The sequence below is a fragment of the Trichosurus vulpecula genome, chromosome 9 (assembly GCF_011100635.1).
Source record: "Trichosurus vulpecula isolate mTriVul1 chromosome 9, mTriVul1.pri, whole genome shotgun sequence".
In the NCBI taxonomy this organism is placed as follows: domain Eukaryota; kingdom Metazoa; phylum Chordata; class Mammalia; order Diprotodontia; family Phalangeridae; genus Trichosurus; species Trichosurus vulpecula.
In genome coordinates, this window is record NC_050581.1 from 15885143 (window position 1) to 15910124 (window position 24982).

General features: G+C 37.4%; 1 protein-coding gene across 4 annotated transcripts in view; it reads right to left on the bottom strand.

The window, feature by feature from the left end:
* Positions 1-11787: 11787 nt before the first annotated feature.
* ACO1 (aconitase 1) overlaps positions 11788-24982 on the bottom strand; it is a 143432-nt gene continuing 130237 nt past the window's right edge. For all 4 annotated transcript variants that reach the window (XM_036737792.1, XM_036737794.1, XM_036737793.1 and 1 more), the window contains 3 exons: positions 17760-17882; positions 15693-15878; positions 11788-12799 (listed from right to left, as the gene is read on the bottom strand). In XM_036737792.1, coding sequence (XP_036593687.1) covers positions 12686-12799; positions 15693-15878; positions 17760-17882 — 423 coding nt within the window. In that variant the 3' untranslated portion in view covers positions 11788-12685. The remainder of the gene's footprint in view (positions 12800-15692; positions 15879-17759; positions 17883-24982) is intronic.

Below are 24982 nucleotides of genomic sequence, written 5' to 3' on the forward strand. Positions count from 1 at the left end.
TACTGCCCCAGTGCTGAGAAGCATTCCAAGACAAAAGATCTTACTTTACTTGTCCCATTCAAACAAAGGCCAGACTCATTAAAGTCAGTTGGTTGCCTTAGCATCCCAAAAGAGAACAGCAAAAAAAAAAAAAAAAAAAAATCCTGCCCTGATAGATTATTGGCTATCTGGGAAGGGTTATTTAAGGTTGGCCACTAACTAGCTGGGTCACTCTTGGCAGGATTCCTCACCTCTCTAGGCCTGTTTTCTTTTTTTTTTTTAAATGAAGGGAATTGGTCTAGATGAAGTTATTTGTAGTCCAGGAAAGTTGGAATTTCCCATACAGAAACATTTCAAGACAGGAATTCCAGAAGAGAATTAGAAATTGCCAAAGGATCCGATGAAATGCCCCACTTAGTAAAAGGACTTTATAAAGAGCTTCCGTATTAAAATTGTCATGTTATAATATTGCTTCAAAGACCATCTACCATATCAAAATTTGGGGGCTATTTTCTAATAAGAAAGAGTTTACTTTTTTAAGCATGAAGCCTGATTCTAATCTTGGTCACAAATAACTTTCTGTGAGCTCTGAGCCCATTTTCTCATCTTTCAAATGAAGAAGTCAGATTAAATCATCTCTAAGCTCTCTTCTAGTTCTAAATCTATTGATCCCATAAATAAATCTAATGATCATATAAATAAAAAAATAAATCTAATGATCTTATAAATAAATAGGCCAGGAGGCAGTTTTCCAGAGGTGGTGGGCTTAGAGCTGTTTTCCTTTTCCTCTGTGAGAGGGGGAAAATGTTACATGATACCTCACAGAACTTTGACAGTCCTACAGCACTTTTGGGGAGCTGCCCATTCTCTTCAGAGAACAAGATACCAGGTCACCTATTCTAGGTCCTGATAAACACCTAAAAATAATTGAAGAATTATTTCTATAATAGAGTTGAATGATTTCCTGCCCATTTTATTATTTTTAGAGAAAAAATCAGTCCTCTCACCTTTGCCATCCTAGTGAGTGGCAAAAAAATGTTAAATTGATGCTAACATAACATAACCTTAGCCTACTTAATTGAACGCAATACACAGTTCCTAAGAAATTCCACTTGGGATCCAAATTGGTTTCAACTTGCTTTTCCAGGCTGATTTCCTGTTATTCCCCCTTTACACAGGCTATATAGTAGTAAAACTGCCTGTTCTTATGGAAGGTGCTATTATTACCTCCATTTTACAGATGAGGAAACTGAGGGAGACAAAGGTTAAGTAATTTATACCCAAGAAATCACATGACTAGTAAGTTGGAAGATTTGAACTCAGGTCTTCCTGATTTCAGGTCTAATACTCTATCCATTGAGCCACCTAGCCATGTTGTCATCTCCCTCAATTGTGATTTATGCAGGGCCTCTTCCATGTCAGGACTACACATTCTTTTCCTCTCTGCCCTTCAGAATCCATATCTTCTGAGCTCATTAAAGGTGCTCTCTCCCTGATTAGTCTAGATAATGTGTCCTCTCCCTTCTTGAGGGTTCCTTGAATACCATATTTCACTGCATAATCATCACAGATTTTATGCCAATTTTTTTGCAGAAAAGTAGGGTGTGATCATTAAAGATTTTTGCTGGTATTACTTAAAAATCATTTATTACTGAAATGCCTTTGGTACAAGATTAGGATGCATGGAATACTTGTGAATATACATCATAATTGGGAAGATGCAAGTCTTACCGTATCACGTGACTTATACTTGTTTCATCTGCCTGCCTGCCTATGGCTCTTCGTTGAGTTGAGTAACAATATGGTTAGTACTGCAGCACTCTAAACAAATCACTCAAGTCACTTTCAGAAATATACTGACAATGTAGGTGCACTGAGAATTCTAGGCTCCAGCCTGGCAATGTATGAGGGAGGAATGCATATCCATATGCCACTGGTGAATACATTGCTACTCTGTTTACCTTTTAAGTGGAATGACAAACAGAATTATACCATGTGAGGATTACATGATGAAAGGTTATAAATCAATTTCTGGACTGAAAAAACAGGGTGGAACAATTATGTGTTGGTAACAATTATGAGGTGAAATACAATAGTTTAGTTCCCCTCCCAGCCTACCTTGTATTTTACCTGCCTGTACATATTCTTCCTAGTCTGGGGATTTTAAACTTGGAGTCCACATTTTTTTATCTTGATAAGCTTATTTCTCTTTTTTTCATTTTGCAAAGTTTATTAAAGTATTTTTTTATGAATGAGAAAAATATTTAATGGAATTCAGCTAGAAATCAATCTAGAACACATTTTTAAAAAAGCCTAGGTAATTCCTTTATAGCTAATTCAATTTAATTTTCTGAAATTGGATTGCATAATATCTCTATATTATATACTGTTAATTTGGGTATTTATCATTTTATAGACAAATTTCCCATTTTCTTTCTGAAATCTCAACTTAGCTAGTACATAATTTCACATGGCATGCTTTGACAATTTTTCTTTATATCTTCTCTATTGCCCAGGAGTTCACATTGTTCATTTTTTAAAAAATAAATTATAAGTTTAATTTTTATTTTTAGTTTACAACACTCATTTCCACAAGTTTTTGGGTTCCAAATTTTCTCTCCCCCCTCTCCTTCCCCTTTCCCCCCAAGATGGCATGTAATCCAATGTAGGTTCTATACATACCTTCACATTGAACTTATTCACATAATAGTCTAATTGTAATGAAGAATTATAACCACTGGAATGAATCATGAGAAAGAAGAAACAAAACCAAAAAGGAAAAAAAAGAGAGAGCAAATAGTTTGTCACAATCTGCATTCAGACTCCATAATTCTTTCTCTGAATGTGGATAGCTTTTTCCATCATGAGTCTTTTGGAGCTGTCTTTGAACCTTGCATTGATGAGAGGAGCCAAGTCTATCAAAGTTAGTCCTTACAGATAACTGTGTATCTCTAATTCTGTATAATGATCTCCTGGTTCTGCTCCCCTCACTCAACATCAGTTCATATAAGTCCTTCCAGGTTATAATGAAGTCCATCTTCTCCTCATTTCTTACAGCACAATAGTATTCCATTACATTCATATACCACAGCTTGTTTAGTCATTCCCCAATTGATAGGCATCCCCTTGATTTCCAATTCTTTGGTACCACAAAAAGGGCTGCTATAAATATTTTTTGTACATACTGGTCCCTTTCCCATTTGGGTGATCTCTTTGGGATACAGCCCTAGAAGTGGTATTGCTGGGTCAGAAGGTATGCACATTTTTATAGCCCTTTGGGCATAGTTCCAAATTGCTGTCCAGAATGGCTGGATCAGTTCACAGCTCCACAAACAATGTAACAATGTTCCAATATTCCCACATGCTCTTCTGGATTTATCGTTTTCCTAACATAACATTGTCATGTTAGCCAATCTGACAGGAGAGATATGGTACCTAAGAGTTGTTTTGATTTGCATTTCTCTAATCAATAGTGTTTAGAGCATTTTTTCATATGACTATAGAGATCTTTAATTTCTTCCACTGAAAACTGCCCATTCCTATCCTTTGACCATTTCTCAATTGGGGATGACTTGTATTCCTATAAATTTGACTCAATTCCTTGTATATTTTAGAGATGAGGCCTTTATCAGAGACACTGGTTGTAAAGATTCTTTCCCAATTTTCAACTTCCCTCCTAATCTTTGTTGCATTGGCTTTGTTTGTACAAAACCTTTTCAATTGAACATAATCAAAAGTATCTGTTTTGCATTTTGTTATGCTCTTTATTTCTTGTTGGGTCATAAATTCTTCCCTTCTCCATAAATCTGACAGGTAAACTATTCCTTGCTCTCCCAAATTGCTTATAGTATCAGCCTTTATTCCTAAATCATGAACCAATTTTGACTTTATTTTGGTATATGGTGTAAGATATTGGTCTATGCCCAGTTTCTGCCATACCATTTTCCAATTTTCCCAGCAGTTTTTGTAAAATAGTGAATTCTTAACCCAGAAGCTGGATTCTTTGGGTTTATCAAAGAGTAGATTGCTATAGTAATTAACTACTGCATCATACTAACCTATTCCACTGATAGAGCACTCTTGTTTCTTAGCAAGTACCCAGTAGTTTTGATGACTGCTGCTTTATAGTACAGTTTAATATCTGGTATGGCTACACCACCTTCCCTAGCATTTCTTTTCTTTAATTCCCTTGAAATTCTGGACCTTTTGTTCTTCCTTCATTTTTATTATATTAACTTGGCCTAACAACGAGCAACTGATGTTTTTCCATTTATTTAGATCTGACTTTATTTGTGTGAAAAGTGTTTTGTAATTGGGTTCATATAGGTCCTGGGTTTGTCTTGGCCAGTAGACTCCCAAATATTTTATAATGTCTACAATAATTTTAAATGGAATTTCTCTTTCTATCTCTTGCTATTGGTCTTTATTAGTAATATATAGGAATGCGGAGGATTTACGTGGATTTATTTTATATCCTGCAACTTTGCTGAAGTTATTTATTATTTCAAGTAGTTTTTTACTTGATTCTCTAGGATTCTCTAAGTAAACCATCATATCATCTGCAAAGTGAGAACTTTATTTATTCTTTGCCTATTCTAATTCCTTCACTTTCTTTTTCTTCTCTTATTGCTAAAGCTAACATTTCTAGTACCATATTGAATAACAGTGGTGATAATGGACATCCTTCTTTCACCCCTGATCTTGTTGGAAATGCACCTAGCTTATTCCCATTACATGAAATACTTGCTGATGGTTTTAGGTAGATGCTAGTTATAGTTTTAAGGAAGACTCCTTATTTTATTCCTATGCTTTCTGGCCTTGGGGGTGACTGAATCAGTGATGACAGTGTCAGTTTCCAGACCTTTCAGTTCACAGACAGTAAGGGTGTTGGTCAACTGACTAAAAGGAGATTACAGGGGTCCCTTTGTTGGCACCAGGGGCAGGCTTCTGTTGCATTGACAACACTTGGATCTGGGTTACAGTCCTGGGTCTCAGTTCCATGGTGAGGAGGAGCACTAGCACACCAGAGTTTGTGGACAGAGGGGTGAGAGGATCCCAGTCACAGTTCCAGGGTAGAAAAGAGTGCTTGTGGTCACTCACAGAACAGTGCACAGTACAGGACAGTAGTAAACACACCTCTCCCTAGATCATATCACCTTGAAAGAACTGAAAACTTGAAGAAATAATATATTACATTTAAACTCCTTAAAGGTAGGGGGTTAACTTCATTGCCCTGCACATAGTGATTTAATAAATGTGCAGTGAATTGAAGTTTGAGCTGCGATATACACTTTCCTGGAATCTCTGACATTGTATCATGTTACGGGCTGAGTTAGAGCTGAGCCCTGCTCTCCTCAGACCTCCAGGCCCAGGGGCCTGCTGAGATAGACTCAGGGCTTTGGGATGTGGGTGGAGCCAGGAGGAGGGGTCTCGCCTTTGTTGCCTCCCTAGAGATTCCAGGTCGGACCTGCCTGACCACGTGGAACTTCCGGCTCTCTGGCAGAGCATGTGGAACTTCCGGCTGCCTGACCACGTGGAGTTTCCGGTCTTTGCCTGGACTGCCTGCCCACAGGGAGCTTTGGGTAGTGTGGGAGGAGAGGGGGAGGAGAGTAGGTGGAGTCAGGGCGGTCCTAGGACCCAGGTGTATTAGCTTTACCTGTCTTTCACCCACGTAACCAAAGAGTGTATCTAGGTCACTAAAGGTATAAATGTGCTGCTTGCTGAAATAATAAATGGAGTCATTCACCATCTTGTTCGGCTCCCGCCCCGTACATTGTCCGCGAGATCAGGCCCTTTGCTTAGGCAGAGGCCTGGGGCTTGGGGGGAACCCCGAGCGTAGTCACGAGGCTTCGGAAGCTCGTGACAGTATCATAGTAAAATTTTCCCCTAAGACCTCAAAGAAATTTTTTGTAGTCTTCCTAACCACTGCCATAACTTAACCATGAACAGCAGCTTGGGTAAAATATATGGTTCCTCTCCCTGATGACTAGGAAGTAAGTATACCTGTATCTTTTTTTACTCTCTTCTGGGGAATATCCCTTTATTCCTCTTCAGATGGCAACAGAACACATCCCACATACAGAAGTTAGATAACTGTGGAAGGTGTACTTCTGTCATTTTGGGAAGAGAAAGTCAGCTCTAGGTTTAGAGAATAAAATTTAAAAAAAAGTCAGGAGACTAGGCTTTCCAAAAGGAAAGAATAGGACCAACAAGTCTTCTCAGCTAGCCAAGGAAATAAGTTTATATCAAGAAAAGGAACAGACTTCCTGAGGAGTCATTCAAAAAGACCCTACACCAAAAATAGACTCACCCAGGGGACTTTACAGAGATATGAAATCTATCTTCAGAGCTAAAATATGCATCCACTCTATAGGGAAAAAAACATATTAGCCAATTTTGGGATAGCACCTCATGCGTGGACTATTCCAATAGCCTGCTCATGGGTCTGCCTGTCTTAAGTCTCCCCGTTCCAATCTATTCTCCAGTTAGTTACCAAAGTGATTTTCCTAAAGCACACGTTAGATCATGTCATTCCCCTACCTAATAAACTCCATTGTATCACCTCTAGGATCAAATACAAAATGATCTGACATCCAAAATTCTTTGTATCCTAGTCTTTTCCAACCTTTTCATTCTTCTTACACCTCAATCTCCCTGCCATATATTCTTTGATCTGATGATGGTGCCCCTTCTGCTATTCCACTAACAAGCCATTCCATCTCTCAACTCTGTGTATTTTCCCTTACTGTACCCCATGCCTGGGATGTTCTCCTTCCTACACTCTTCTGACTTCCCTGGCTTTCTTTAAGTCCCAACTAAAATCCTATCTTTTGCAGGAAGGCTTTCCCAACCCTTCTTAATTCTAGTGCCTTCCCTATAATAATTATCTCCTATTTACATATGGGAGGCTTTGTATGTATTTGTTGGCATGTTGTCTCCCCCATTTAACTGTAAGCTCCTTGAGGGCAGGGACCGTCTTTTGCATCTTTCTGTATCCTCAGCACCTGCATGGTGCCTGGCACACAGTAAATGTTTATCAATGGAGAGAACCCTCAAGTCAGAAGACCTGGGTTCAGTTCTAGCCTGACACTTCCTAGCTCTGTGATCCTGGGTAAGCCTCTTAACCTCTCAATTTCCTCAACTGCAAAATGGAGATAATAGCACTTATCTCCCAGGGTTGTTATGAAGATCAAATATTTGTAAAGTGCTTAGCACAACACTTGACACAGAGTAGGTGCTTGTTTCTTTCCTCCTTTCAATCAAACATCCCTATTTATCCTACTTGCATGCAACAGAAAATAGAAACAATGTCTTGGTCTGAAAGCAGCTAGATGGTTCAATGGATAGAGCAGGGGGCCTGGAGTCAGGAAGACCTCAGTTCAAATCTGCCTCAGACACTTATTAGCTGTGTAACTCTGCACAAGTCACTTGACCTCAGTCTTAATCCATTTAAGAAGAAAGTGGCAGATCCCTGCAGTATTTTTGCCAAGAAAACCCCATATGGGGTCAGAAAGGGTTGGACACAATTGAACAACAAGTTGTAATAATAGGCTTATCAACAGGTTAGATAGACATGATTCTCAAAGACCCTCTAATAAAGTATATTTCCCACCTACAAGTATGCCCCTACCTACAAAATTACAAATCCTTAGAGGGAAGTGTAATTTGGCCTTAATCTTTGGTTATTATTTGTGGTGAGACCAAGGTAATAACTTGAAGAAAGTACATGTTTAAGCGGGCTTTTTTATGTGTACCCTGTATACAAGTCTGAACTTTAATGACAACCTAACTCTGCCTGGTTTCTTTTTTTTTTTTTGAGGGGGGAAGGCAGGGCAATTGGGGTTAAGTGACTTGCCCAAGGTCACACAGCTAGTACATGTGTCAAGTGTCCGAGGCTGGATTTGAACTCAGGTCCTCCTGACTCCAGGGCCGGTGCTCTACTCACTGTGCCACCTAGCTGCCCCTGCCTGGTTTCTTAGTAATGATGTCATCATGGGAGCTAGTACTTTCTAATTTACATCCACATGTTAGTCTTTCCAAAAAACCAGTTGCCAATTGCTGCAAGTCACTACAATTGCTGAAAGTTAGAAATAATCTGTGAGAATTCTGTGTTCCCTTAGCAATTACATAACTAGGGATAGGGAGGTACTTTGGAAATACCCTTATGTGAGGGATTAGTTACCAAGCCTTAGTATATTCCAGCAAAAAAAAAAAAAGTGTTCGAAAAATGTATTTGCACAGCAAAATTCCAAATCATACTTGTTTATTTACTTAGTTCTACTTTTCTTCCTTGGGATTCCCTGCTTTTCGTGCATTCTTTCAATCAATAAACATTTATTTAATGGCAAAGCAGAGCACTGTGCTAATTGCTGGGGGAAATACAAGTTTAAATTAGATCTTTCTTTCACTTGTGGAGCTCACAGTCTGACAGATTAGACAGATAACTATTGTTGTTCAGTCACGCCCAATTCTTCATAACCCTATCTGGAGTTTTCTTAGCAAAGATACTGAAGTGGTTTGCCATTTCCTTCTCCAACTTACTTTTTCTTACAGATGAGGAAACTGAGGCAAACAAGAGTTAAGTGACTTACCCAGGGTCACAGAGCTGTCTGAGGCAGGATTTGAACTCAGGTCAGGTACTCTATCCAGTGTACCACCTAGGTGCTCATTCATGGCACCATTTGGAGTTTTCTTGGGAAAACATACTTGAGTGGTTTCCCATTTCATTCCTCAGTTAATTTTATAGATTAGGAACTGAGGCAAACAGGGTCCAGGGTCACACAGCCAGTAAATGTTTGAGGCCAGATTTGAACTCAGGAGGATATATTCCTGACTGCAGGCCCAGCATTCTATCCACTGTATTATCTACTTGCCCTAGTCATATACAATATTCCATGATGAATGAATTAATGAAATGCAAAACAAAGTTCTTTGAGGTCAAGGGTGACAGGTCATTGCCACCTTGGGCAGTGTGGGTAGGGAAGAAGTCAGGGAAGGCTCCAGGGAAGAGGTTTCATTTGAGTTTAAAAAGTGACAGCAGTTCCCATAGGTTTATTTATAAACAAATGAATCCCAAATTGATAGATCTAGCTCTGGTCTCTTCTGAGCTCCAGATGCTTATTAGACATCTCAAACTGGATGTGCTTTATGCATCTCAAATTCATTACATCCAAAACAGAGCCCCATATCTTTCCCCAACCTTCTCCTACATCAAAACTTCCCTATTTTTGCACTACAATCCTTCCAGACACCCAGGTTCCCAATTTTGGCATTCCTGATTCCTCACTTTCACTTTGATTATCCTGACAAATCTTGTCATTTCTGTCCCTAACATCTCCCCATCTCTCTACTCATATGGGCACCACTCTTGTTCAGGCCCTCATCACACTGACCTCAACTACTGCACAAACCTCATTGGTTTTGTTGCTTTCTTCCTCCACTCTCCAATCCAACCTTCACACAGCTGCCAAAATGGTTTTCCTAAACTTCAGGTTCTATGATGTCACTCCCCTCAAGAAACTCCCACATTCAGTAAACACCAATGGCTCTCTACTCCCTTTATGATCAAATATAACATTCTCTCTTAGGTTTTAAGGATCTTCACAATTTGGCCTCAACCTTCCTTTACAACTTTATTACATATTACTCTCCATCTAGCCAAATTAGTCTTCTCTCTGTTCTTCACAGGACACTGTCTCCACGCTTTGTGCCTTTGCAGTGTCTCTTCCCTACAGCTGAAATACTCATCTTCATACGCCCCCACTTTCACTTCCTAGAACCCTGTTTTCTTCAAATTTTTGCTCAAGCTATACCTTCTATGCAAGGTCTTTCTGGATTCTCCCAGACTTTTCCTTCCTCCTCCAGTTTGCCTGGTTTATCTTGTGGAGGGAATTCTGAATTTTATGATAATAGATATGATGTGTAATGAATATGCTAACAAATAAGATTTTTCAGAATTGCCTTTTCCAGCTGGAACTGATCAAACTTTGACATGGCTCACAATCACTGGCATCCTTCTGCCTGCATATTGGAAGTGAAGCAAATCAAAGACTGCAGAACCTGTTCTCATCACAGAACTCTGGTTCTGTGACCCACTAAGGAATGACCCCCAAGGACTGGAGTAAGAATTGTTATATTGTCTTCCATTTGTGGTTTGTTGGTGGAAAACCACTCTGGCCCTGGGAAAGGACTGTTTGTAGTCCACCTTCCCCCTTCCCTTCCCACTTGTGATTTATGCATATAATTTCTATCAGTACTTCAGCAAGGTGGAATTCTGATCAGGAGAACTCCCAATTTGCAAATATGTTCCTCATAATGAAACTAATTAAATGGCTACCTGATTACTGGCCTGCTGTTTTGTCATTTTCAGGTTAGAGACTGGCTCAAGTAAAATCCTGTTAACAATCTTTTCTATATATGTGCACATTCTGTTCCCTAATAGGATATAATTTCCATAAGGGCATCCAGTGCTTGTCAAATAATAGGTGCTAAATGGGCTAGTTTAGTAGAGTAAGAAAAAAATGAAGGAACATTGATCCTTTTTTTTTTTTTAACTTTTTACTTCTCTCTCTAGACAATAGCACTATACTAAAGAAAGGATACTGATACTTACTAGATTATACCTTAGACAAATAGTTTTCTTTCCTTTATCTTTGGAACTGTAGGGAAGGAAGCCATCAGCATCAATGGACTTCCATTCTTGATAGCCTATGGTTGGAATACTGGTCTGAAGGGCATCTCCTACAAGAACTCCTATTAGGAGAACAGTCTGGTCGTTTTCATCAGGGCTGTTAACTATCAGCCCTATGAATATTTATAAACATGTCAGATTTTTTTTTTTAAGCTCTGAGTTGCTCTGAGAAAAGCAGAGTAAAGATGAAATACCATCTCATTCATTCATGTGTCTGCATCAGGATATAGTGGAAAGAGTATTGGGTTTGAAGTCAGAAGACTTGAAACCTAGTCCTAGCACTGCCAAAACTTGCTGTGTATACTTGGGTAAGTAACAAACCTCTCTGGTCCCCTTTTATAAAATAAGAGGGTTGGAATAGATACTATTCTAAGGTTCCTTCCAGTTCTATGTCTGCAACAGTCTAAAGAAATGTTGAAATATTCATTTTATATAGTCAGTAGATTGAAGGCATGCAGAATATCTGTCATATATGCAAGGGGCCCTAAAAATCATTTTAAAAAATTGGTTACAGCAGACAGATTTAAATGCAAACTACCAATTAGTGTGTATGCATATCATTTCTGGTGATCTCAGCTGAAATTTAATTAAACAAGAGAATGGTGAATTTGAGGTTAAAGCTGCATTACAATTACCATATGGAAAGTATTGTCCCAAATGGCTCCATTTCCAAGTTTAAAGTGAGTGAATAAATTTCATAGGATGGGAGGTTTCTGGCCACTTAAGATCCAAAGCAAACTGGGAAGGAAGGTGGTGGAGGAGGAACACTGAGTTTGGAACCAAACAACATGAAGGCATGGGTCTGAGGTTCTACTACTTACTGTGTGACTTTGGGAGACATTTCGCTTCTTGTATTTGTTGTTCTCATCTGTAAAGTGAGACAGATTAAAGTCCCTTCTACTTCTGATAGTATCTAAGACTATTTTTTTCTTTGATATTTGTTTTTGTACAGTGGCAATATGGTTATAGAAATAGAAGAAAATTTCATCATTTCTTACAAGAAAAGAATCTTGAAGGTCATCCAGGGTTCAAAATGTTAAGACAGTGACTCACTTTCACCCTAAATAGTTCCAAGGGTAGAGCAACACATAGGAAAATTTGCTTCCAAAGTCACAAGATTATTTTTTGAAAATAGATTTAATTTTATTCAAGTTAGAAATGTTCTCTTTCCATCCCAACCACTCTTGCAACACTCCCCCCCCCCCCCATCTCATAAACATATCCACATCCACTCCCACATATATCAATGCCCATTCTCACAAAATGCAAAACAGAGCTGCTGGGAAGAGACAGAAGTTCACTGTGTGTGTGTGATTAATGTGTAAAAATCTACAAAATCAAATCATTTTGAGGTTAGAAGAGGCTAGAATTCTAATCCTCTGATTTTGAGAACATGTTGAGGGCTGAGGGTGGAAGAGGGAGAGAAGAATCAAAATAGTTATTGGGATTGTGAGGGTAGAAAGTTTTCTTCTGTTTATAGTCAGTTAATAATGATGATAAAACATAGTGGAAAGGAGGATGTCATCTAAAAATCAAATGTCTCAATGAGGAAGAAGAATCCAATTCCAGGTAGGAGCAATAAAAGAAGACACACCAACAAGTAGAGGAACTCTGGTGTGTGTGTATGTGTGTGAGAGTGTGAGTGAGTGTGTGTGTGTGTGTGTGTGTGTCCATTTTAATAAAGAGAATGACAATAAAAATCAAACACAAAAATAGTGCCTACAAGAGAGCTCAATTTTGCCTGCTGGTGCTAAGAACACTAACTCATTCTATCCACCAGCTCTGAAAAAAAAAAATTTAAATGAATCAGATTTTGTGCATTGAGAAATAAGAAAAAAAGCAACAAAAATAATCCACCTCAATGCACACTCACTCTAACACAGTGTCACAAATTCCTAAAAAGTATACTCCATCAGAATGCAATATTTGTGTTAGGGTTTATATGCATCTAGGGCTAGTGATTATGGCACGTTTTTGTCTTGATTGGAGGAGATGAGTCTTGATGGGCACATAGGCCTACTTGACCATCTTACGAATCATGTAGTTGAGAATTCCCCCATTGTGAAAATAAGTGAGCTCCACATCTGTATCAAGCCTCATGATGGCCTGGAAGGTCTTTCCTGTATCCAGCTATGAGAATCAAAGAAGAAAAGGGTCATTCAAAGAAGTCAAAATGAAAAAACAAACAAACATGTATTTATTAAGCATCAAAATGAAAAATAAAATTAGCATGCATTTATTAAGCACCTATGGTATGCCAGACACTATTCTAAGGATTTGGATAAAAGTGAGAAGAGTCCTTGATGTCAAGGAACTCATATTCTACTGAGGGCATACAATATATATACAGATAAGTAGCTAAATATAAAATAAACACATAGCTATTGACGGGAGCAAAGAGAAGCCTCACAGCTAGGAGAGTCACATGTTCCAAGGGGCAAAGGTGTGGAAGAAGAACATGCCAGAGATGGTGAAGTGGAATGTTGTGTATAAGAAGCAGCAAGCAGGACAGTATGTCTGGAGCAAAACATGAGAGGAAGTAAAGTGTAATCAGCCTAGAAAGAAAAGCTGGACCTGATCGAATTGTTAAGAAGGGCTTAAATGTCAAATAGTGACAATGAGGACCAAGGGACAGTTCTTGAGCAGGGGAGTGAGATAGTCCACAAGCCTTTATTAAGTGATTACTGAGTACCAAGCTCTGTGCAAGGCGCTGGGGAAACAGAGAGGGGTAAAAGATAGCTTCTCAAGAAGCTCATGCTCTAGTGGTCAGATTTGTGCTTTAAGAATATCCATTTGGCAGCTATATGGAGGAAGGGCTAAAGATAAAGCTTATTTCTCTTATGACACTGGTGGAGGTTCCACTTACACCATGGGAAACACAACCAGTTATATAGCATCCAGAGGCTTAGACAGAATAGTTGCCTCTATATTCCCACATAAAGAGTCCTTGGCTCTGCCTCAGTGGGAGTGGGCACTATGAATCTGATTCAATTAAAACTTCCTTTCTCTGCACCTGAGAGAAAAGAACAGAAAGGAGAATCTCAAGGACTGCTTATTGAGAAAATCATGGATAAGGACTTGGCCAACCCTCACTAGGGAGCTTTTATTCATGACATAAATTGCCATTTTCAGAAGAGCTGCCATAAAGATTTCTTCACAATCCTCAATGGCCTTGCCTTAAATAAGGCAAACCAACAATGGGCTCTATATGTCTTCAAAGCAAAAAAAAAATCTGACTAGTGGAATCAAAGAAGCTAGGGAATATGTCTGCTGTTCACAGGAAAGCTTTTCTATGAACAAAAATTGTCATTTGTTTAGAAGCACACTTTAATGGAACGGGTATGAAGGTTCTCTTTGTGAAAAACTTGGTTTGCGTTTAATTATCAGCAGCAGTAGGTATTCACTCAGCAGTCACTGTATACCCTGCCAAAATTTTAAAATCAACTGCAATGGGAAATGATGTACAGCAGCCACAAAAAAGGCATATAAAAATAAATAGAAATCAGGCAGTGGGCTTAATTAGAATTAATAATGGATCTCATAAGAACTAAGTATTCTTTTTTCTTTCTTCTTGAAAACCCTTTCAACTGGGTTTTCACAGTAAGTGGTACGGAGGAGTGTACTTAGAATGGGCTATGAGAAACATTGTCTTGACCTGATGAGACAGGAAGCTATAGCTGGAACAGTTAACAAGTGGGATGGGTGAAATCAGTTTGTGTGAGGGGAATCCAAAGCAATTCAGAAGGCTAGCATAAAATACTACGGGAATAAATCACAAAATCAATAGGTGGTCACATATCTCAAATATATAGAGAACTTTATAAAATCTATAAGGATATGAGTCAATTGATAAATGGTCAAAGAATGTGAACACACAGTTTTTAGGTAAAGAAATCAAAATACTTTATAGTCATATGAAAAATGCTCTAAATCATTATTGATGAGAGAAATGCAAATTAAAACTACCTTGAAATATTATTTTACACCTATCAGGCCAAAATGAGTGAAGGAGAAAGCAATAAATGTTGGAAGGGATGTGGAAAAATTGGGATACCAATTCATTGCTGGTGGAATTGTGACTTGATCCAACCATTTTGGAGAGCAATCTAGAATTATGTCCAAAGAGTTATTGAACTGTCCATAACCTTTGATCCAGCAATACCACTATAGGTTTATAGCCAAAGATGACTAGGGAAAAAGGAAAAGAACCTATATGTTCTAAAAATGTTTATAGCAGCTCTCTTTGTGGTGGCAAAGAACTGGAAATTTTGAGGATGCCCATCAATTGCCTGAACAAGTTGTGGTACATGACTGTGATGGAATACTATGCTATAAGAAATGATGAGCTCAATAATCTTAGAAAAACATGAATAGATTTGCACAAAATAACAAACAGCAAAATGAGAAAGCCAAGAGAACACTGTATATAGTAATAGCAATATTGTTTTAAGAACTTTGAATGAATAGGTCATTTTGACTATTATAAATACCCAAATTAACTACAAAGGATATATGAAGGAAGATACTATCTGCATCCAGAAAAAGAACTGATAAATAGAGATATGTAAGAATGATTTTACATAATATACACATTTGTGTTTAATGGCAGCCATCTATACGGCAGGGGGGAAGAGAGGGAAGAAAAAAAAGAAATTTACTTGACAACTTTATTATACATTTAAAAGGAACAGTGAATTGTACATAATAGATTTGTAGTTTCATGTGCAATCACCTTTTTAAAAATTATATTATGGAAATGTTTTATTCCATAATTTAAAAATAAAATAAAAATTTAAAAAACAAACCAAAAAAAATTAATAGTAAGAGCTCAACCTATAATGTTATATAGGCAGAAGAAAAAAAAACAGATTTCAGTAATGTATCTATGACTACTCCAAATCCTTGATGTAGTTTTAGTTTCTGAGCCCTGAGCATTGAGATGCTACAGAAGGAAAGAAGGAAGGTTGAGGACGATCTGAAGAACACACTATAGTTCAAAATGAACCAGGATAGTCTATTTTACCTGAATCTGGATATTCATTCCTGGCTTGAGGTTTTCTGGAATGATAATAGTGTAACGCTCCCGCCCCGTGAGTCCAAGCACGTTAGCATTCTCCCCAGGGAGATATTCCAGAGGGATGACTCCCATCCCTACAAGGTTGCTGCGGTGAATTCGTTCATAACTCTCCGCTAGAACAGCTTTGATTCCCTGAGGGAGGGAAAAAAGTCTCACATTTCATTTCCCCCCCCTGTCAAATACACAAGGACACAAAAAGTTTCTTATATGAATTAAACACTTCTTTAAAATAACTTTCTTTAAAAACATTTTTTAAATTGATTCTTTTTTTAAACTAATTAATTTTTGGGGGGTGTAGTACAATTGGGAGGCAACTTGCCGAGGGTCACACAACTACTAAGTGTCTGAGGCTGGATTTGAACTTGGATCTTCCTGACTCCAGGGCCAGTCCTCCATCCATTGTACCACCTAGCTACCCCTCATGATAATTTTCCTACCTTTGTTCTTTATAAGTTAAGTGCCTGGGACCATTTTTTACTTCAGGTCTTCTGGAATTCAGGCGTAACACTTTCTCCACTGTGGCTTCTTGCCTCTAATATCTGTTTTCTACCCATTACACCATATTACTTCTTAAAAGTAAAAACTTGACTACTCAAAGCCTTGAGGAAACTTTGATTTTTTAAGCAGACAGATATTCCAGTTCACTGAGGGTTTATACCTCCACTTTTTAACTGTCTCACTAATGGAACCTATTTTGTAATATGTTATACCCTTGTTTCTTCATGTTAGTGAAGATTAGCCAATACAGATTAGCTGCTTTGTGGCTAGGCTAGGCTTCAAGATTCCATTAGAATCCTTTCATAAGCAGAATTTTACAAAGACTAGGATTAAAGGCAATTTGAAAAATGCACCGTTTTCACAAGCCAGAAAACTAATACTGTGCCAAGATAAGCACTTAACACATTTTTTTTTTCTTCCAGGCATCCGTACATGAAAGGAATGTGGCTTATGCAATTTCTTATATTTTGGCCAGGGGAAATGCTGGTCATGACATTTATTAGAATTCAATAAGCATTTATTTGTTATGCACTTTCTATGTGCTAGTGACATAAAAACAAAAATTTAAACTTTCTGCCCCCAGGGAACTTACGGACTGGGGGGAGGGGAGGAAAAGGGGGAAGAAAGGAAACAACTCTATAATATACACACATATATACACATATGTATTAAAATCTTTTCATAAGCAGAATTTTACAAATAGCAGGTTTAAGGGTAAACCAATTATTATATACAAGGTTTGCATATGTTACGCACGTTACACACACAAGATATATAAAAATAATTTTTGCTAGAGGTGGGAGTGGTGGGGTTGGGGGTGGGGTGCTAAAAAAACTAAGAGGATCAGGAAAGGCCTCATATAATATATTGCCCTTCAGTTGAACCTTGAAGGGACCTAGGTATTCCAAGAGATGGAGCTGATGAGGTATGGATTATATTCTAGGTATGGTGAAAGCCTATATAAAGGAATAGAAAGAGATGAATGTTATACACAATGCACACTAAGGAGCCCAGTCTGGCTACAATGCATGAGAAAGGGATTAATATGAAATACATTTGGAAATAATGAAAGTGAACAACATTTTTATAGTGCTTAAAGTTTGCAAAGTACTTCATCTGTATTATCTCAGTTGATCACAACAACTGCCTGAGGTAGGTGCTCCATTATTCCTATTTTACAGATAAGGAAACAGTCTAAGTGAAGTTATTTGACTTGCCCAGGGTCATAGGGTCAGAACTGCCAGATTGTGAAGGGCTTTAAATGACAAAGACAGGAGTTTATATTTTATCCTAGAATCAGCAGGGAAGCTTCATTCAATAAGGCAGTGATATACTTACCCTTCTTCAATTAAAATATATGTCAGGCTTTTACTTTTTAAACTTGATTGTCTGAATCTGCCATTTTGTGAAGTCTTAGTCTTTAAAAGTTTGTAGAAGAAAAGATCATGCCTGCCATAATTGTCTGAAGGGGGCTGCTACCCACATAGTTGTCTCATTTTCCTCAGCATGACTTACCAGCAGAAAAGGGCCCTTGGCTGCCCAGTCTCGGGAACTCCCAGATCCATACTCTTTTCCAGCTAGTACTATCAGAGGGATACCTGCCTTTTGGTAGCGATCAGCAGCATCAAACACATCAAGCTGAAAGAGGAAGGAAAAAAACGTTTCTGAAAAAAAATTATTCAGAGCAGAGAGTATTCACTTTCAGGGAACCCCCATGAAAATGACAGAGATGAGAGGTCTGCTAGTATAGCCTGGTATAAACTGAGGCAGTTATATGTATATGGATATGGACACAGATATGGATATAGATAAGTAAAAAAGTAGAGTCCTCCACCTTCCCAACCCAAGTGGGAGTTTAGCAGAAATTCTCAAGTATACCTTTTGTGGACAGATAACTAAACATAGAGTAGCCAAAAAATGTTTCGAAATTATCAAAAGCATCTTTTCTTTTAGTTTTCTATGTAAACTACATAATCAAGACCAGGGACAGAAAAAAAAATTCAGGAGTGGGAGGGACAGATAAAAGATTCAAATATATTTCTCAAGGAGAACATGAAGTATTTTATTTTGAGATTATACAAATGAGCCAGATTCAATCTGTGATGACTAAGCCATAGAGCAATTATTCTTACTGGCTTTGAAAACCACAAAACAAAATCCCTTAAGAAAGAGACAGTGCTTTATAAGAAAGAAATTAAATGAAGATGTTTGTCCAAGGTATCAACTAAGTAAGCTTTTTCATGTCAGCATTTTGGGAGACTGATAGTCTGTGGTGATCTCAGCATTACAGTAATCTAGGTATGATGCAGTTTTCACATGGAAAGAGAAAATGAGTATACACATCATTATATAAACATTATTATTTTCTGAATGGAAAAAGATGATCCTATGATCAAATAAAGCCTGAATTTTTCCAAAAACTATTTGGAATAATAATGAAAAACAATCTCCTTAATTGTTTTTATTGCAACATCATTTATTTCCTATTAAGATATAGTTAATTTCATTTTTAAAAAAGGATGTGATCAATTGATCACTACATGTAGCACCTCATGACTCTTTTTTATTTTAAGATTACAATGCTCAGTTCCACAAGTTTTTGAGTTCCAAATTTCCTCCTGCACCCTCGCCTCCCTCCCTCCCCTACAATGGCATGTAATCTGATAAAGGTTCTACATATATCTTCACATTAAACTTATCTACACAATAGTCAAATTGTAAAGAACACCAATGGAATGAATCATGAGAAAGAAGAAACAAAACCAAAAAAAGAAAAAAAAAGGGAGCAAATAGTTTGCCTCAATCTGAATTCAGACTCCATAATTCTCTCTCTGAATGTGGATAGCTTTTCCCATCATGAGTCTTTTGGAGCTGTCTTTGAACCTTGTATTGCTGAGAAGAGCCAAGCCTATCAAAGCCAGTCATCACAGATATCGTATGTCTGTAATCGTGTATAATATTCTCCTGGTTCTGCTCCACTCACTCAGCATCAGATCACCTAAGTGTTTCCAGGTTATTATGAAGTCCATCTACTCCTCATTTCTTATAGCACAACAGTATTCCATTACATTCATATACCACAACTTGTTGATGGGCATCCCCTTAATTTCCAATTCTTTGCCACCATGAAAAGAGCTGCTATAAATATTTTTGTACAAATGGGTTTCTTTCCCACTTGTGTGATCTCTTTGGGATACAGCTCTAGAAGTGGTATTGCTGGGTCAAAGGGTATTGCACTTTTTAATAGTCCTTTGGGCATAATTCCAAATTGTTCTCCAGAATGGCTGGACGAGTTCACAACTCCACCAACAACGTAAAAGTGTTCCAATTTTCCCACATCCTCTCCAGCGTTTATGACTTTCCTGTTTTGTCACGCTGGCCAATCTGACAGGAAAGATGTGGTACTTAAGAGTTGCTTTGATTTGCATTTCTTTAATCAATAGTGATTTAAAGCATTTTTTCATATGACTATAGATATCTTTAATTTCTTCCACTGAAAACTGCCTGTTCCTATCCTCTGGCCATTTCTCAATTGGGGAATGACTTCTATTTCTATAAATTTGACTCAGTTCCCTGTGTATTTTAGAGATGAGGCCTTTATCAGAGACACTGGTTGCAAAAATTCTTTCCCAATTTTCTGCTTCCCTCCTAATCTTTGTTGCATTGGCTTTGTTTGTACAAAACCTTTTCAATTGAACATAATTAAAAGTATCCATTTTGCATTTCATAACACTCTATTTCTTGTTTGGTCATAAATTCTTCCCTTCTCCATAAATCTGACAGGTAAACTATTCCTGGCTCTCCCAAATTGCTTACAGTATCAGCCTTTATTCCTAAATCATGAACCCATTTTGACTTTATTTTGGTATACAGTGTCAGATATTTGTCTGTGCCCAGTTTCTGCCATACTATATTCCAGTTTCCCAGCAGTTTTTGTAAAATAGTGAATTAAACCCAGAAACTGGACTTTTTGGGTTTATCAAGGAGTAGATTGCTATAGTCATTGACTACTGCATCTTGTATACCTAACCTATTCCATTGATCCACCACTCTATTTCTTAGCCAGTACCAAGTACTGGCTAAGTATTTTTATGACTGCTGCTTTATAGTACAATTTAACATCTGGTATGGCTAGGCCACCTTCCCTAGCATTCCTTTTCATTAATTCCCTTGAAATTCTGGACCTTTTGTTTTTCCAGATGAATTTTGTTATTATTTCATCCAGCTCTGTAAAATAATTTTGTGGTGGTTTGATTCATATGGCACTGAATAAATTAATTTAGGTAAAATTGTCATTTTTATTATATTAGCTTGGCCTAATCACGAGCAACTGATGTTTTTCCATTTATTTGGGTCTGACTTTATTTGTGTGAAAAGTGTTTTGTAACTGGGTTCATATAGGTCCTGGGTTTGTCTTGGCTGGTAGACTCCCAAATATTTTACAGTGTCTACAGTAACTTTAAATGGAATTTCTCTATCTTTTGCTGTTGGGCTTTGTCAGTAACATACAGGAATGTGGAGGATTTATGTGGATCTATTTTATATCCTGCAACTTTGCTAAAGTTATGTATTATTTCAGTTTTTTACTTGATTCTCTAAGTAAATCATCATATCATCTGCAAAGAGTGATAACTTAGTTTCTTCTTCACCTATTCTAATTTCTTCAACTTGTTTTTCTTCTTTTATTGCTGAAGCCAACATTTCCAGTACCAAATTCAATAACAGGGGTGATAATAGACATCCTTCTTTCACCCCCCAATCTTACTGGGAATGCATCTAGCTTATCCCCATTACATACAGTGCTTGCTGATGATTTTAGGTAGATGTTCTTAGGACTTTAAGGAAGATTTCATTTAATCTTATGTTTTCTAGTGTTTTTAATAGGAACGGGTGTTGTATTTTGGCAGAGGCTTTTTCTGCATCTATTGAGATAATCATATGGTTTCTGATAGTTCTGTTGTTAATATGATTAATTATACTGATAGTTTTCCCAATATTGACCCAGCCTTGTATTCATGGAATCAATCCTACCTGGTCATAGTGTATAATTCTCATGATAAGTTGCTATAGTTTTTTTTGCTAATATTTCATTTAAAATTTTTGCATCAATATTCATTAGGGAAATTGGTCTCTAATTTTCTTTCTCTGTTTTAGGTATCCATCAGTACCATATTTGTGTCATAACAAGAATTTGGCAGGACTTCTTCTTTGCATATTTTCCCAAATAGTCTATAAAGTATGGGAATTGTTATTTAAATATTTGACAGAATTCACAGGTAAAACCATATGGCCCTGGAAATTTTTTCCTAGGGAGTTCAATGATGGCTTGCTCAATTTCTTTTTCTGAGATGCGGTTATTTAGGTATTTTACTTCCTCATCTGTTAATCTGGGCAATTTATATTTTTGTAAATATTCATCCATTTCCCTAAGATTATCAAATTTATGGGCATACAGTTGGGCAAAATAATTCCTAAGTATTGTTTTAATTTCTTCTTCATTGGAGGTGAATTCACCCTTTTCATTTTTGATATTGGTAATTTGGTTTTTTTTTTAACCAAAGGGACCAAAAGTTAATCAATTTTATTGGTTTTTTCATAAAACCAGCTCATAGTTTTATTTCAATGTTCAATAGTTTTCTTGATTTCAATTTTATTATATCTTTTATTAATCTCTCCTTTGGTTTTCAGTATTTCCAATTTGGTATTTAATTGGGGATATTCAATTTGTTCCAACCAAACTGGACTATATTTCAGATCCCTGAGCACACAGAATTCAGTAAGTGGACGCTTAATAAATGTTTTATAAATAATTGATGCCTGTCTATCTGGGATATTTTGTGTAGCTCCAGTTATCACACTGAAAGAAAATAACAAAATAAAGAAAATAGTGAAAATAATGGCAATGGATAAGAAACTTTTATTATTGCAAAGAACCAGGAACAGAAATTCCTATTAAAGAATGGCTGAACAAATGATAGTGAACAAATACAATAGAATTTTATTGTACTATAAGAAATAATGAAAGGGATAGGTTTAGAGAGACCTGGGACAACTTGTATGAGATGATGGAGGGTGAAGTTAGCAGAACCAGGAGACTAGTTTATACAATAAACAATAAATAACATTGTAAAGGCAGTCAACTGAATGACTTGAGAATTCCGATCACCACAATGAATAAAAACAATTCCAGAGAACTGATGACAGCTATATTTTTTCTCTTAAATAATTGACCTGGTTTTCAATTATATTTATAACTTATGTTTGTGTACAGTTTTAATGCATCTCCAATTATTCACTGAGGTGTTGTAATCAATAAAGTGCTGGACTGCGAGTCAGGGAAACCTGAATTCAAATCCAGCTTGGTCTGCTTACTCGCTATGTGACACTGAGCAAATCATTTGACTGCTGTCTGCTTCAGTTTAATTGTCTGTAAAATGGAGATAAATAATGGGACCTACCACTTAGGGCTGTTGTTCAGATCAAATGAGATATTTTTAATGTGCTTCAGAAACCTTAAAGTGCTATATAAATGCTATCTAACTAAAGTACACTGTAAAAGATATGGTAATACTTTGTTGATATTTTATTTGAATGACTACATACATGAGAAGGTGACATGAAATATCTGTAAAGCAATATAGTTGTAAGTCAGACTAGAATGTCTCTGAATTAGTTATGAAGTGCCAGTTTATTTTTAGGTCAAATTAATTTAAAGTTATTAAACTTTCAAAACAGGTTTAAGCTAAGGAGTCATCTTCACTTGTGACATGTATAAGTTGTGGCTTAATAATAATAACAGTAATGATAGTTAGTATTTCTATAGCACCTGCTATGTACCAGGCTCTATGCTAGGGACTTTACAAATATTTTCTCAGTGGTTCCTCACAACAACCCTGGATGATAGGTGATCTTATTATTCCCATTTAGCAGGTGAAGAAACTGAGGAAAAGAGAGGGTAAGTGACTTGCCTCAAGTCACACAGCTAATTAGAATAACAATTATGACTACAGTCTAATCCATACTTGGTCTTGCCAGACATGGTTCATCAATAAGTACATTCTCATTTCCTCTCATGTGACCTTCCGCTCAAAAGAGAAAAGAACAGTTTCAAGTTAATTCTAGTTATTCACTGAGCTCCCATTTCACTAAATAAGCTGTGATTTGACTACACAGGAATTCTAGCCTGGAGGATCTAATCCCAGATCTATCATTAAGTTACTGGGTGACCTTTTTTTCAGCTCTTTTTTTTTAACCATCTATAAAATGGAGATGCTGTGTGTTAAAACTGTATATTGTTTTGATCTCTCCTGACAACATGCTCTCCCTTCTAGTCAGTATAGTAAGTTTATAGATAGCCAGCACACAGGAGCAATAGCAGAAAATAGGATTGCAAAGAGGAACATATCCTATGATATGTAAAGCTCGGACAGATTCCAGACATCTCCATAAGACCAGCAGAACACCAAATAGTGCTGATAATTTTGAGATAACGTGGACATATTAACTTTTAAGGTTTTACTAACAACTCTGAAATAATTTTGATTGAACTAATCCCAAGGTGGTAGAGATAAGAGTTAGTCTGTTGCCTTCCAAAACACTATAAAAACAGGACCTCAAAATCCTTCCCTACCAAGTATTCTTCATCTCCAGAGTCCATGCTACTGAGTGCCCCCAACTTTAATCTATGATTATGTGAATGATTCTCTCTCCATCTCCCCATCCTTTTTCCCATGCTGTCTGCCGTCCTTCACTACCCCCAAACCATCCATCTGTCTCTGTATTCCTTTTCACCATTTGTCTCTGTACTTGCTGTGCTGTTTGCCCCTATACCTCTTGTGCCTTACTAAAGTTGGATTGCAATATCACTTCCCACGTACACCGTAGTCTTTACAAGCAAGTACCCAAAGAACTAGGTGGGCCTGTCCCATTTCATAATTCCATAAATTATCAATTCATGTGGCCATCTAGTCTGACATCTCAGAGGAAGGCTGGAAAGTCAACAAATTCAATTCAATACACACTTATGAAGTGCTAACTCTGTGTAAGGCACTGGGCTCACCTCTAGGAAGAAGATAAAAACAATCTGCAGGGCTCATGATAAGAACAGGGCCAGGAAGACCTTGCAATTCCCTTGAAATTCTATGTATTTTATTTTCTGCATTTCTAAGAAGTAGTCAATTACTTTCAAGAGACTGTCAAAGAGATTCATAACACATAAAAAAAGGTTAAGAACCTCTGCTCTAAGGCTATAAGTTTCAGAGTTGGTGCTGACCTATATTGGTAGAGAGAGTTTCTTTGTCTAGGTGAGCCTTGTATCAGTGAAAGTACAGGTCCAGTTACTACTCCACACTCAAGCTCTCGTCCACTGCATCACTGTGGTATGGTAATGAGCCTGAGGTCTTGAGGGCCTAGTAGAACGCAGTCATTAGACCAAGGTCTCTACTTGGAACACTTCAAAAAGCTTCATATGTGGAGTCTACAACAGACTGTACCCACCACTGTCTGGGGTCAGCCTAAGTATCACGAGTGGGATGGCTACCAGCTAATTAATCTTTTGGTCATAAATGATGAAAAAGTAGAGAATGGCCCTTTGGCATCTCCTTTCTGTTTTTACATCAATGGCAAAATGAGAGAGGAGGATGCTAAGAATCACATCATTAATTTAAATATTGGTCCTCTTCACTTACATCAATGACCAAAAAAAAACCAGACTCATAGGCCATGGGAAGAATGGACAC